Genomic DNA, 14686 nt, shown 5'->3' on the forward strand with positions numbered 1-14686 from the left:
GTCTCAAAATAGAATGGACAACTGTATTGTATTTTTCGCACACTATATACACCAAAATGTCATCTGAGAGACTGAGTAAAAGATAAAAACATTTAGTTTAAAGTACTTAGTGTACAACCATTAAACCTGATAGCCAGGCTACGATTTTAAGGCGAAAATGAAATTTATAAATGTGTTGTTATGTTTTCATTTAGATCAATGGAAGTCTGCTCAACCTGAAGACTTAATGATTATAAGGTAAATGTTACTTTAAACAATTAAACAAATGTCGCCTCGGTAACCTAGCAGTAGAGCGCTTGCTTCGACTGCAGGAGCTGTTGTTCGTTTCCTTGTCGCTTTATACCGAAAACGGTTACTGTAAATCCCGCTCAGCCTTTATGTTTGGTATCTGTTCTCTCGTTTCCTCGTTGCGATGTTTACCATCAGGAACGAGGCGCAAATAGCAATTGATATATATTGATGTAGAACTTATTCCAGAATTTACATAAAGAAATTGATATAAACTTAGCTGATATGATTATATCTTATTCGCCTAGCATAAAGCTCTTACCAAGATGACAATGGATCCTCCAGTGGTTGTACCCTGGGATTCCATGGTCCCGGCCGCGTTGTATGTTTAACGCCGGAAGGTCAAGGCTGTTGCCCTGCTTGTCCATAAACAGCTTATTTCTAGTACCATCTTCAAATAGGCTGTCAAAAAAATAAATCTCTATTTGATATTGTAACAAACAAAACATCAACACACTCATACACTAATCGTTTATATTTAGTGTAAAAAAACAGTGACACTGACACGAATAAAACTGATATTCATTAATACCGTATTCATTGTACAATGTAGAATTTTTTCCAAATCTATGGTGCGTTTTTGCTTCTTTTTGTTGTTTGTCTTCTTTTTTAAAACTGTTAGTCTCATCGACATAATTTAAGTAAAACTACGAATTCAGTGAGCATTTCAGGCATTATACCAAGCGCGGAAAACTGCGAGTTCAGTGAGCATGTAAGACATTATACTCGTACCAAGCGCGGAAAACGGTAAATCCACTGACTTTTCTCATTTATGCTGGTCAGAAATCATATACAGAGCGTTTCTAGCATAAACACTTTCTCTGCAATCATGTTCGGCAAATTACTAATAAGTCTAGTCTTACACAAAGATACCATTCAGTTTTCTAAATGTAATCAGTTAAATTCACTACAGCGAACAATATGACAACGAAATTTCTTCTTACATTCTATACTAATTCCAAACCTCATTCGTTAACTTCAAACTGTGAGACAAATCTATCAGCCTGTAGCAAAAACATTCCAATGAGAACTTTCAAATTAAAATTGATGGGTGTCAGAGGGTATCGCTTCGAGTTTAACAATATCTCGACATAACTGTCAGCGCTTTAATGAGAAAATGTCTTTATTTAGCAAAATAGTCACAACATGTTACACGGATATTAAACCAAAGCCTCTCGTTTTCCCCGGAGTATGGCAAAGGCATCTTATTCCAAAATGAAACACGAAGAAACTGCCGCTCAATATTTTCTCTAAAACAGTATGCATTTTTACTGGACACAGTGAAAACTGTTTAATAACAGTTTGCTGTCACAAATGGTTTATAACTAATTTTGTTTTAGTTTTTCAATTTATATTTTTTTTTATTACGAAGTTTCAAAATGCATTAGTTTAGAGATACATATAGTGAAATCTGATTATATGAAATAATGTTTTCTGATTATATGAAATAATGCTTTTAATATGCGTTCCTCAAGGCTGTAGACCAATTCTCGAATTCTCTGCTGTTTTTTTATACTAATTTTTCATCTAAGTAACAACGCAAGTGTAAGGTAATGTAAATCAGATTAAATATTTAGCCCCACAATATTTCAGTAGAAGAATTTCCACAATCCAGCGACCGCGTTAAACTCAATTAGGTAACGTGAAACATGCTTTTGATTAAATATTTGATAGAAATCCAAAGAACTCTCATCTCATACATTCTAATGACTTTTACTTTCTTTGCATTCTGTGACTTGTCAAAGATGATTCATATTTATTTTATTGTATTCTATGACTGTCAAAGTTGATTCACATTAACATTTTGTAAGTTTCAAGTCTATGTTGCGTTTAACGTCCAGATTGGTTGAAATATCAGTGCCTTACTCTGAAAAAAGCATAGGCATGGTGTTGTTTCTAGAGATCAATGGTTTTGTAGATTTTATTAAGGCGGTATGTGTTTCATTCTCTAAATCAAAGGTTTATATCTTTTATTTAGAAAATATAGCAATTTTTTGGTGAAAGGAATTTTAAAATCTTTTAACAGATAAAATGAGATTGTTTAAGAGCATCTCTTTCTTTAAGGAAACCATGCCATAGACATGTTTTAAGTCATTTGTTTTAATGCTTGGACCTTTATGTATGGTTAAATGGGTAAAGCTCTCTGTCACTGCACATATAATGACACAAAATTAATTTAGAGGCAGATAATTTGAATTAATTTTGTGATACAGTGAATACTAAATAAGTTTAACCTTTGGGTACAAAGGGTCAAACCCTAGCCTGTCAGTCTTGGAGGATGATAAATGTAACTCCCCTTAGTATCCTATATCTTTTTGCGATTATGAAGTCTAAAACCAGTTTTGTTTTGTCTGTCTAGAGATTAAAAACACCTTTCCAAGTAAATGACTTGAGTCTTCTGATTACTTCCAATTTAAACACTAATTCTGAATTACCATTACAGCGATAACAGTTAGCAAACAATTTACGAAGTTTATGCTGAATAAGCGTTTTGGTAATAGCAATACTAATTACATACTTTCTAAATGTAATTATAAAGTAGAAGATTTTAGCGAATAAAATTTCATTAAGCGGTACACGGCTCCAATCCTATAGAAAAGATGCTCTGTTCACAACAAAATGTACAAGGAAATTCATTGATGCAATCATCAAAAACGCCGCCAAGTGTTGTGTCTGAAGTACATTTACTGCACTATGAGAAATTACCTAATCATTATTGTATTAGACGGCTGGTTACAAATTATTAACATTAGCAACACAATATATTTTATAAACTGTTAGACACAGTCAAGAATAAACATGATAAAGAATTATTACCATGCAACACAAATCCTCTACCTGCAATGACCTTGACATTGCGAGTTGGTGATCCCTTTACATACAAAATTAAATTAATTATTTCACCAACTAAGGTCAGCACCTGTGGAAAGTTCTTATATGCAGGTGCATGTGTATGAAGTTTTACATAAATGCAGTTTGTTAGGAAATGAGGAAATGCTGAAGTTAATTATATCAGAATTGTGCACATTTTCAGAACTACATTCAATGCGGTCATCCCTATTAATAGTAACAAACATTCATGGCCCAGCGATTTTCGGACGGTAGAATTCTATAGCACATAGAGTTAATTACTGTACGGTAAGGATTGCATTGCACATTCTAATCTCACCTGGCCAGTGATGCAAAAGAAAATGTATTTAAAGTACTAAAATGCATATTTACTGAGATGGTTTGAATGTTTGGCGCAATTTATTGATCGAGTATATGTGCGCTGGGGAAAATATTTCATGATGGACCTGTGAATTCTTTACTTGTGGGTGAAACAGGTCTCATAAGCGTAAATACGACTAGCTTCTACTGATTATAAAACATACCGTACGATTTGTTGAGAATTAAGTGTTGTTGTACTTTTAGTAGTTCAACCGCCACCCTTATTTAAGAGCAACATTTAAAAAACACGTTTTTTCATCCTCAAGTAATAAGTAAGTAGACTCGCCCAGTTTAATCAATCCAGACGCATACATAGAGCGCTTACTTCACCCGATTTACATTCGGAACATTTTCACGCGTTTCGGGCTTTATCGTATGTTTAACATGGGATTTTTGAACCGTCCAAAGATGTTGGAAATGTTTGTCTCATTGTTTATTTGTTTTTAATAAAAATGTTACTGCTTTCATTTTCTACCACTTTTTTTCCACCCTTGCCTGAAAAAACAGTAATGAGTTTGTACACTGTTCAGACAATTGTGCTCTGTTGAAATTTAACCAAACACAAGTTTACCTGCACAAACAGAAAGCCTGATATGTCACCATGCGCGGATCCAGAGTGGGGGGGGGGGGGGGGGGGGGGACCGGGGCGCCGGACCCCCTCTGGAAAATCTTTAAAAAAGGAAAGAAGACAAGAAGGAAATAAAATGTTTTTCGAAAAAGGCAACATTAGGACCGCATGTAAAGTATATGCGGCTGCTGCTACATACGACCCCGACATAATTCATATTATTTATCTAAAAGAAACTAAGAATTTTACCTTCAAGAAAGCTTGATTTTATCATTTTTCCCAAATTTAACAGGTTAGTCCATAAAACTGTCCCAGAATGCAAAAAATGAAGTGCTAAATTTCAAAATTTCCAGGGTGGGGGGGGGGGGGGGGGCAGGGGATCGGACCCCCTCTGAGAAAATTGGCTGTGTCCGTGCATGGTCACTATACCTGTCCAGTACTGGACATTATGGTAAACGCTTCTTTCCTGCACAAATGACAATTTCGCAACTTCTGTCCGGTTTGTACAAATTTCTGGCCGCGATAAACCATTTGACTTGTTCATATATTTGTTCAATAAACGTGAATGATATATGTAATGAAGTAATGATCATGTATAGATCTACATGATTATGAAACTTTTTGCCAATATTTTTTGTAGAAAAAAATGCTCATGAAATGTCTTAACATTTAGTGAAAAGAGGTAGTTAAAATATGAACATCTGCATGATTCAGTATGTACGCTAGTATAACTTAAAAATATAATTGGTTGTATATATTTTAAGCTACTTAATGCATGTACAGAGTGAAGCTGCAGGACAAACTTTCAACTATTATTTTCCACAATGTTATTAGATATTAAATGTTAATGATATAAATGGATTGTATTTTGTAACAACCACTAGAGAAAGAAGGACTTTGATGAATTAATTTTGAATTGATCGATTTTTACACAGATTATTATCTTAGATGATAGTATTAAATATATTATTTCATTTTTGTTACGTATTTAAATTTGGAACACTTTTGTTCTGACAGATTCTTCTTGTTTATTTCTTTATTGTTTGACACAACATTATTATCATTTTAGCCGTATTTAAGTTATGTATCATGTGTGAACCAATATAAACTGTCATACAACTTCCCCACAAAATTGGGGTCGAGAACGAGTTATTTCAGAGTTACTCTTTCTAGTCAAATTGTCACTGAGATCGAACTCGCAACATTTGCATTGGTCCCACTGAGTTGGTTCAAATACTAATAACGTTTTAGTTTAAACAATAAACTTTCTCACAAATTAAGAAAGTTGTTCATGATCTCCCCACTCTGGTTCTCAAAAAAGGGAAAATTGTTTTATACTGACAGATCACATTATGTAACTTCCATAATTGTGTTTTCTTTTTGATTGATATAGATTTCAATCTAAGGTGCTTTATTTTCCAATCGGTGTAATTTTTTGTTTACTTTCACCAATCATAATACAGAACAATGTGTGATTTGATTTTATCATCAAGTTTTCCTGAAATATTGTTTCTTAATTATTACTAATGTCATAGCTCTAAGTCAATGTAAATTTCAACATTAATAAGATAATCTAACTAACAGGAGCTAATTCGAGTGAGATGCATGTTAACTAATAATAACATCAGTTAAAGTAAATACTTTCTGTAATTCAGTCTACCAAAGTCTAGGACATGTCTGAAATGCATTTACATTTCTTATACAGAACAAAATATGTATAACATCATAAAATCATCACACCATCCATTGAGTTTATATAAACAACACACATCTCTCTCAATGTTTGTCCGAATCCTGGTCATTCTAAAAATAGACACAGGGGCTGATAAGAGAATGTGCTACAATGTAATGAGTGTTTTCTATTCACTTATAAAGTTTCACGTGATCTGGTATTGTAATTCATTGGATATTTGGAAAACATTGCTCTTTCGGGAAATTTACTTAGAGTAACCTCTCTTATCAATAAATCGGATCATCAATTTGACGAATGTTTAAATAAAAAAATATTTTCTGCTCTACAAATTAGGAGAGGAATGACAAATAACATTGTCTTATATCACATAATAGTATGCATTACATACATTTTTGATGTTTTCTTTATGCCATTTTTTGTTTATTCACTAAAATCTATTGTGCAATATCGTGGGTCCTTTAACACACTATTCACTGTGTTCTGTTTATCGTTTCGAAACTATTCATTACCATCTTTACATGGTCCAAAATAAAAGTGTATCCCATATACTCGACGACGCCGCCTGGCGGCGTCGAATGAATGCGTGTTTACCAGTTAATTCAGATACGGGTCGCTTCATTTTTTTTGCATTTTGGTTATAACACACTAAATAGTTGTTGTTCTTTATTCTATATGAAATTGACCCATTTCCAATGACCGCAGCACACATCAGGACCCATTTTAAATTTCTGTAACTTACCTTTTCTTGAAGAATATTGTCAGTGCTAACTAGAAAGCAAAAGAAAAGTGGGGGTCATGTTTGATGCAAGAAAAATAATTTCAGTCAAACACACAAACTGCAAAATCAGCTAAAAAATGAGACCCCAGATTATACTGGTGGTGTATGATTTAAGTTTCCATGAAAAATTGTGTCATGTTGTTATTTCATTATGAAAATGCTGCCTACATGTCAAGCATAGATCTGTCATGTGATTTTAGCAAAAACATTGCAAAGAAAATAAGGGAAATAGCTCTACAGAGCAAAAAAAAAAACTGAGGACTATTTGTGTCCGCCATTATGCGACTACCATTTTTTTCGCGCAATTTTTCTATTTAGTGTCTGTATGCCTATAAGAAAAACTTTTTTCTCTGACAGTGTGCCAGTTTCATTTGAAATGTACAAGAAACCCAAATGCATGAAGAAATACAAGGTTTTAGCTTGATATCACCAGTTTCCAAGTTTTTACAGCATTTTCAGTACCATAAGACAAAGCATCAGATTTTGTCAAAAATAGCTGTCGTGACATAATTTTGAAGCAGTTACCCTAAATTCAGCCTTGTTTTGCCCTGTTTTGACATTTTCTACTCTGATATGCATGCAAATTACACAATTAAACTGTTATATATGTTCACTTTTACCTCTGATGGCCAGAAAATAGCAATCAGTAGCCTATAAATATGCAGTTTTTGAAAAAAAATACACCTAAAACAGTCAAAATGTGATATTTTTGGGTTTTATCCTCATTTTCAACAAAATTCAATTAATTTGTCATTTTCTATCAAATTCTAATCAAACTAGCCCATTCCCACCATCATCTGGCCAGATTTCATTTTTTACCAATGTCATCTTATAGGTTATAACACACTAAATAGTTGTTGTTCTTTATTCTATATGAAATTGACCCATTTCCAATGACCGCAGCACACATCAGGACCCATTTTAAATTTCTGTAACTTACCTTTTCTTGAAGAATATTGTCAGTGCTAACTAGAAAGCAAAAGAAAAGTGGGGGTCATGTTTGATGCAAGAAAAATAATTTCAGTCAAACACAAAAACTGCAAAATCAGCTAGAAAATGAGACCCCAAATTATACTGGTGGTGTATGATTTAAGTTTCCATGAAAAATTGTGTCATGTTGTTATTTCATTACGAAAATGCTACCTACATGTCAAGCATAGATCTGTCATGTGATTTTAGCAAATAAATTGCAAAGAAAATAAGGGAAATAGCTCTACAGAGCAAAAATACTGAGGATTATTTGTGTCCGCCATTATGCGACTACCATTTTTTTCGCGCAATTTTTCTATTTAGTGTCTGTATGCCTTTTGGGACATACATACGATTAAACATACGATAAAGCCCGAAACGCGTGAAAATGTTCCGAATGTAAATCGGGTGAAGTAGGCGCTCTATGTATAGAGTTAGATTATGCGTCTAGATTGATTAAACTGTGCGAGTCTACTTAAATATTACTTGAGGATGAAAAAAACGTGTTTTTTAAATGTTGCTCTTTGAAAAGGGTGGCGGTTGAACTACTAAAAGTACAACAACAGTTAATTCACAACAAATCTTACGGTATGTTTTATAATCAGTAGAAGCTAGTCGTATTTACGCTTATGAGACCTGTTTCACCCATAAGTAAAGAATTCACAGGTCCATCATGAAATATTTTCCCCAGCACGCATATACTTTACCTATTCAATATGATCGCGGCCTCATCGGCCGCGATCAATAAATGCAACCTTAGGGTCATGGGCGCCATTTACAAAGATCATGTTGAAGTCTACAAGACAAGTATGAAATTATTTTGCGACATCCAAACTAAAATTTCATTCCCGTAAATACCTGAAAATATTGTTCGAGACTTTGAATTTTAAGCTGTAATGAGGCATTTCTGATTGATCCTATATCTCTATTTTCAATTACTGAAAAAGTCAAATAAGTTAATTTTCAGTACTAAAGACTTATGCTGTGAGATTCTAAAAATAAAGCAAACAATTTGCATTTTTCTGGATACAAACTACTACATTAAACACTTCGAGAAAATCTAAATTAAACAGATTTTTGATATGATAAAGATGGAATGGAGGAATTTGCTTTCAGTATATTCATAGTATATCATCGAATTAAAGTGTATTGTTTCAAAAATTGTTTCAGAAATCTTGCAGCAGATATGACTTTTTTAACTTTACCGCCCTCTTTTCAGGTAACTCCAAAATATAAAATATAAGATATAATAAATGTGTTTACCCATCAGCAAGAGGGCTAAAATCGGCTGCAAGCCACCGAGCGATTCCATCCAGTCCACTTCCATGATCATACTCTATCATATGTGGACGATGATATGTTGATTCGATAGGTTTCTTATCAACAAACTTGTACTGTTTACTCATCGAAGCCTGGTAGTCGGCGATCTGTGAGTGTCCAAACCTGACCAAAATAAATCAAAGTGGCTTAGTAACTGCAGCTATAGAATGCTGCGATTTGTAAACACAATTTGCAATGTTATTCAAATGTCGCATATCCAGGTCTTTTAGAAATTTTATGGAAAATAGAACTTAGAATTGTCTGTCAGTGACCTTCCTCACAGTATCAACCTATATCTAACAACATATTTCCACGTTCCTTTATAGCATATTTGCTTTTTAGTTTATTATAATTCTGATTGTTTTATATATTCTTTACCTTGGAGTTCCTATGCATGTATAAAAATGTAGGGTATTCAAAATAGATAAATAACAACATTGTGTCATTTAACTACAGAATAACAAATATATATATACCTGAATGCTGCAACAGCAAAGGCGTTGAAAATTGTCGGGTTCAATTTCGGCTTGTAACATTTTTTACATGAATACGACTTTGTGTTCAAGTTGAGATTGTACTTCTTCATTGTCTCTTCGTTAAGTATGGCAGTTAAGTATTCTTTATAGTTTATAATCTGAAGAATAGATGATACTTCATAATTATTATACTGAAAATATGATACTTTGTTATTGGTATACCTCAGTTTTATATTTCAATGGAAATTCTCACAAGTAAAGCAAGTTAGGCATTTCTTTTATCAGCCCTCATAAAGAAGTATACTTCACAAAATAAAAATTCTTGACTGCCAAAAGTGTTTCGACACGACATACAGAAATGGCCTCTGGTGCAAACTGATAAAGGTAAGATTTAATGGGAAAATGCTTTAATTGTTAAGGTCTATGTATAGCGATGTCAGATCGTGTGTAAAGTGTAAAGCACGTAAATAATCTATCGGACTTCTTTAAAATTGACCTCGGTCTATTTCAAGGGGAGCTAACTTCGCCACTACAATTTTGCCACTTCGTGAATGACCTTGAAATATGCTTACATGAAAATATCGATTGTGGCATTACATTAGACCAATTATTAATTTATTTAATCTTTTTCGCGGACGACAGTGTATTGCTGAGCGAAACGTCAGAAGGACTACAAGCTAACTTAAACAAATTAGAGGCGTATTGTAAAAAATAGGGTTTACCAGTTAACGTCGAGAAGACAGAAATTATGGTATTTGAAAAGGGCGGTCCGTTATCAAGAAACCTGTCATGGACATATAACGGACAGAACATTGACATTGTTGACAGCTTCGACTATCTTGGCTTTGTACTTAGTAGTAGTGGTTCATTTCGCAAAGGAATAAAGGCATTAGCAGATAAAGCTCTTAAATCGATGTTTTCGCTAAGAAGCATTACTTGAGACATGCAGATTCCTCTGTATATCAGTAATAATCTGTTTGATGCATATGTAACGTCTATAATGTCATATTGTTCTGAACTTTGGGGATTTTCTCAAGCAGACAAACTGGAGCGGCTTCATAGAAAATATTTCTAGGACCATATCTAGCCTCGTCTGAGAAACCCCTTTCTTAAAAGACAGTTACCTGTTATTCTATTCATCATGCCATTATTATCAACTTAAAATTATCCTACCTTCATGCGAAATAAAGGGCAAAACGTAGTAGTATAGAATACATTTTGCTGTTTTACCGGACTTTTTTTAATTTTTTTTTCAAAACGACGCCATCTTGTTTTTGAGAATAACTGCTAAAAGACATATCTACGCAATTATTTTTATAAACGCGCTCTTATTAGGAACGTCAGACTATGCCACTAATGTATGGCGTATGCAGTTGTTATAACGGAAACGCTCGTAGAAACGGAAAATCACTCCTGTAAAACGTTTGTTCAGGATTTTAGCTTTCTACACTTACATTAAGGAATATTGCATCTGGAATGGAATGTTATTGAATAAGATCATCGAGGAAACGGTAATGCCTATTTTATCTGCCAAGCGGCGTTATGGTATGTATATTTAAGTCACGTCTAACGTTTGCTTGGTGAGAATGGGTATCCGTCTTGCAACTGAACTTCGGATAAAACTTCAAGTGGCAGCAAATTAAAATTATTCATTCATGTTCAGCAGAACAGAGATGTCGGATACAAAACACAAGGTTAGCCTTTTGTTTTTCCGCTTTTATTTTATAATATTTGGGATTTTAAAGACATATTTAAGCGCAGTATAAGGGCGTATAGATTTTTAAATACAAGACAGACACATCTGATGTCCTTGGACTTTATCATAGGTTTACACAGTGTAAAGTGTTCTCAGGTCACTGACCTGAAAAAGGCTGCTTTTCTCAGATAGGCTTTATCAGACAGTTGTTTTAGTAATGGAATGATAAAAAGGTTAAAATCATGATCATACACCCCTAAAACTAGCAAACAAGTCTAGAAACAGGCGGTCTGGCGTAAACTTGCATCTACGGAGGTTCAAGTGTATTCCAGGATACAAAACGGCGGAAGATTTAAGAGGTTAAGTTAAGTTAAGGATAACACAGTTATGACCCGGAAAAGAAAGTGTAATATTGTTTTTCCGTTTTTGACCCTCCCGACCTTGACGTTGAAAATCGGATACCAAATTCTGTGCACAACGCTCCACAATATTTTTGATGAAGAAATGTGTCAAACTTCAATAAAATCAGATAAGAAGTTATCAAGTACAAAACGACAGGTACTAGTAAATAATAGTTCACTTCTCCTGGAGTAGATATGCGGAGAAGTGATTAATATCAAATAATCGTAATACAAATGTGTTCATTAACTTTTTCACGATGTAAAACCATAATTGTTTATTGCTTTACTTTGCGGAAGACAAAGTTATTTTTCTTGTGCAGTTGCAAGCCTGATAAACACTGTTGCAAAAATTCATACACTTTTTCTAATACCTTTGAAATAAAATATGTAGTGTTCAGGCAGAAATATTTCTGTTTGAAATATTTCCTTCGAAACTACTGCTGTATAAACGAAGAAATTGCTGTTTTACACGTATAATATTATATGCTTTATATCATCCGTACAGTGAAGACCAGCTTTCCCCTATAATAGTAGAGGAAAAGCCTTAAAACAAACTCTAAGCTAAGGTAATTCTTTAGATATTTTACATAGTCATTTTGGTAGCTAGGACGATGAGATAAAAATAATAATCACACCCTTAGTCATCTCTGATCTTTTATAAAGAGGACTAAATCAATAAAAGATCTCGGAATGATCTAATCTAAACAAGAGCTGTCACTATTAGTGACAAATGCCCCCGAAGCATGCCCAAGAATGCTACAGTTGTCTGCGCAAAATATGCCAGAATAGTTTAGGTATGAATAATTTTGGAACATTGATCTAGACGTATACCTGAAAGACCCGGGTCATAAGCACAACACACCTTTTCAATATGGTTTGTGTCGAATAATTTACAAATCTTCATTTCATCGACGGCAGAGTTATGGACCGGACAAGAAACAGGCCCTGTTAACCTTTGACTTTTATTGTGTGACATTATCCTTGGAGCTAGGGATCTGGGTATTGCGAATGGCACATCTTCTCATTATGGCAAACATTTATGCCAAGTTATTTTAAAATCCCTTTATGGATGGTAGAGTTACATCCCGGACAAGAGTTGACACGGACGCACGCACAGTGCGGCTTTAATATGTCCACCTTAGGGGACATAAAAATAAGTGTCATGAACATACCACCGTACCAATGCAGTTTTGTTTAATTACAAATAAACATGTAAAATGAATATTTGAAGTTACTATAGTTCCATTTTTGCAATGCATTTTTTTCATATACTTACAATTGAACGTTTTATTTTTATGGCCCCGAAGGTGGGCATATTAAAATCGCACTGTCCGTCCGTGCGCCCGGTAAATTCTTGCCCGGGCTGTAAATCTTCCATTCATAAAGGGATTTTGAAATAACTTACCATACCTCTTAGGTCAAGGTCACAAAATGATATGTGATTTTTTTTGCGCATACAACTGTGGCATTCTTGGGCCTACTTCGGGGGCATTTGTCACCAATTGTGACAGCTCTTGTTTCTATCTGTATTAGTGTGTTTGTTTTATTTTAATTAAGCTATCTTTAGTGAAAACAAACAATTGTCGATGATACTAGTTATTTGGAAGTCTTTTTTGGTTGGAACTAGTCTAATTTTATTTCTGTTTGAAAAACTACACTACTGAGTAAATTGATTTGTATAATATCATGCGCATAAATATTCTTTATGTTTACGTATATTATAAAATAGATGATGCTGTGTTTAGTGGGACAGTGTTGATAATGTAAAAATATCACATTGACTTGACTGAGACAACAAATCACTTGTTCCAGTGTATTATACCAACGGATAAAAAATAACATATTTTTATACAGAAAATAAGAGAAGATGAAAACTAAATATATCTAAAATGTATACTCTTTCGTATTCCTGCTTTACTCCTATCGAAGCCTTTAATTTTTACAGGATTTACATCAAACAGTACATTTAAAATGTTAAGGTATTAGAAGCGTAATAGAGTACCCACTTTTTGAAGAGTATTCAATTCCTACCATACACCTACTTTTACTGCAATTCTCAGGGGGGCGTAGGTTCAAGCCCTACTGGGACCAATTTTTTTCCCCTTATTTTCCTTTTTTCTAGTAAGTTTTTACTTCTTTCAAGACTTATAATTGATTTATTGTACAAAAATGGAAAAACATTAATTTGATAAGCGATTTCTTGCTGTTCAAAGTGAACTTACTACTTAAACAGAAGGAGTAGAGTTGCACATCTTTAAATATATTGAGTTACATGCGGTAAAAGTTCTCTATTTTGCTTTCACTCTTTAGATTACATATCGTGGAAGAAATTTAGGTAGGTTTTACGTCTGCCCCAAGGTTATTTTTGAATGAAGTAAGCAAAATTCAAAACAGAAACACAGGATTCGCCCTTATTTTTTCAATGTTGAAGTTAGAATTCTGTCTCATTGAATCCGTTTATTTGAGACACCCTAGAAAAAATGATATTGACATTTTTATTTTGTGTTTTATAATAGTTTACCAATAGTTTGATGTTTCTTTTATTAAAATTAATGGTAAAATGAGTTCTCTTCAAACGTTTTGGACAGTGGTCATCACTTTGAAATTTGTCTCTACTTGAGCTTGAGGAGATATCATAAGTTATACAAAATTTATTAAAAACGGCACGGTAAAAGTTGTTTTGCAAAACAGTGCGAAACACGGTCCCCTTTAAGAATATACCAAGCAAATGCCATTTTGTAAACATTACTATTAGGCATCTAAGACCGCCTCGGTAGCCTAGTGGTAGAGCGTCCGCTTCGAGTGCGGAAGGTCGTGGGTTTGATCATCGGCCGCGTCATACCAAAGACATAAAAATGGTACTAGTAGCTTCCTCGCTTGGCGCTCAGCATTAAGAGGATAGTGCTAGGACTGGTCAGCCCGGTGTCAGTATAATATGACTGGATTGGGTATCATGCCAAGTGTCTACGGCGTGATATTCCAGTGAGGCAGCACTATAAAGTTGGGCATTGTGCTCACTGCTGCAAGTAGACACCGTCGTTTATATGAAAACTGTTGAAAAAGACGTTAAACCCGAACACACACACTCACACACACCTTAACCATTGATGCAATATAAGAATATCAGTGTTGCTTGAACATATATGATGACTACACAGGCATAAATGAGAGGCCTTGCTGAGTGACTAACAAGCGATAAACAAATAAATCAGCAATGAGAAGAATAAAGTAAATAATTTAAGGAATTGTATGATAAATCAATATAATGGTTTTAGATGTTTTCTGGT

At 34.0% G+C, this 14686-nt stretch overlaps 1 protein-coding gene across 3 annotated transcripts in view; it reads right to left on the reverse strand.

The window, feature by feature from the left end:
* Positions 1–14686, reverse strand: part of LOC123530689 (eosinophil peroxidase-like) — a 68053-nt gene that overhangs the window by 14079 nt on the left and 39288 nt on the right. For all 3 annotated transcript variants that reach the window (XM_045311439.2, XM_045311438.2, XM_045311440.2), the window contains 3 exons: positions 9303–9460; positions 8770–8949; positions 551–690 (listed from right to left, as the gene is read on the reverse strand). In XM_045311439.2, coding sequence (XP_045167374.2) covers positions 551–690; positions 8770–8949; positions 9303–9460 — 478 coding nt within the window. The remainder of the gene's footprint in view (positions 1–550; positions 691–8769; positions 8950–9302; positions 9461–14686) is intronic.

The sequence above is a fragment of the Mercenaria mercenaria genome, chromosome 11 (genome assembly GCF_021730395.1).
Source record: "Mercenaria mercenaria strain notata chromosome 11, MADL_Memer_1, whole genome shotgun sequence".
Lineage (NCBI taxonomy): Eukaryota > Metazoa > Mollusca > Bivalvia > Venerida > Veneridae > Mercenaria > Mercenaria mercenaria.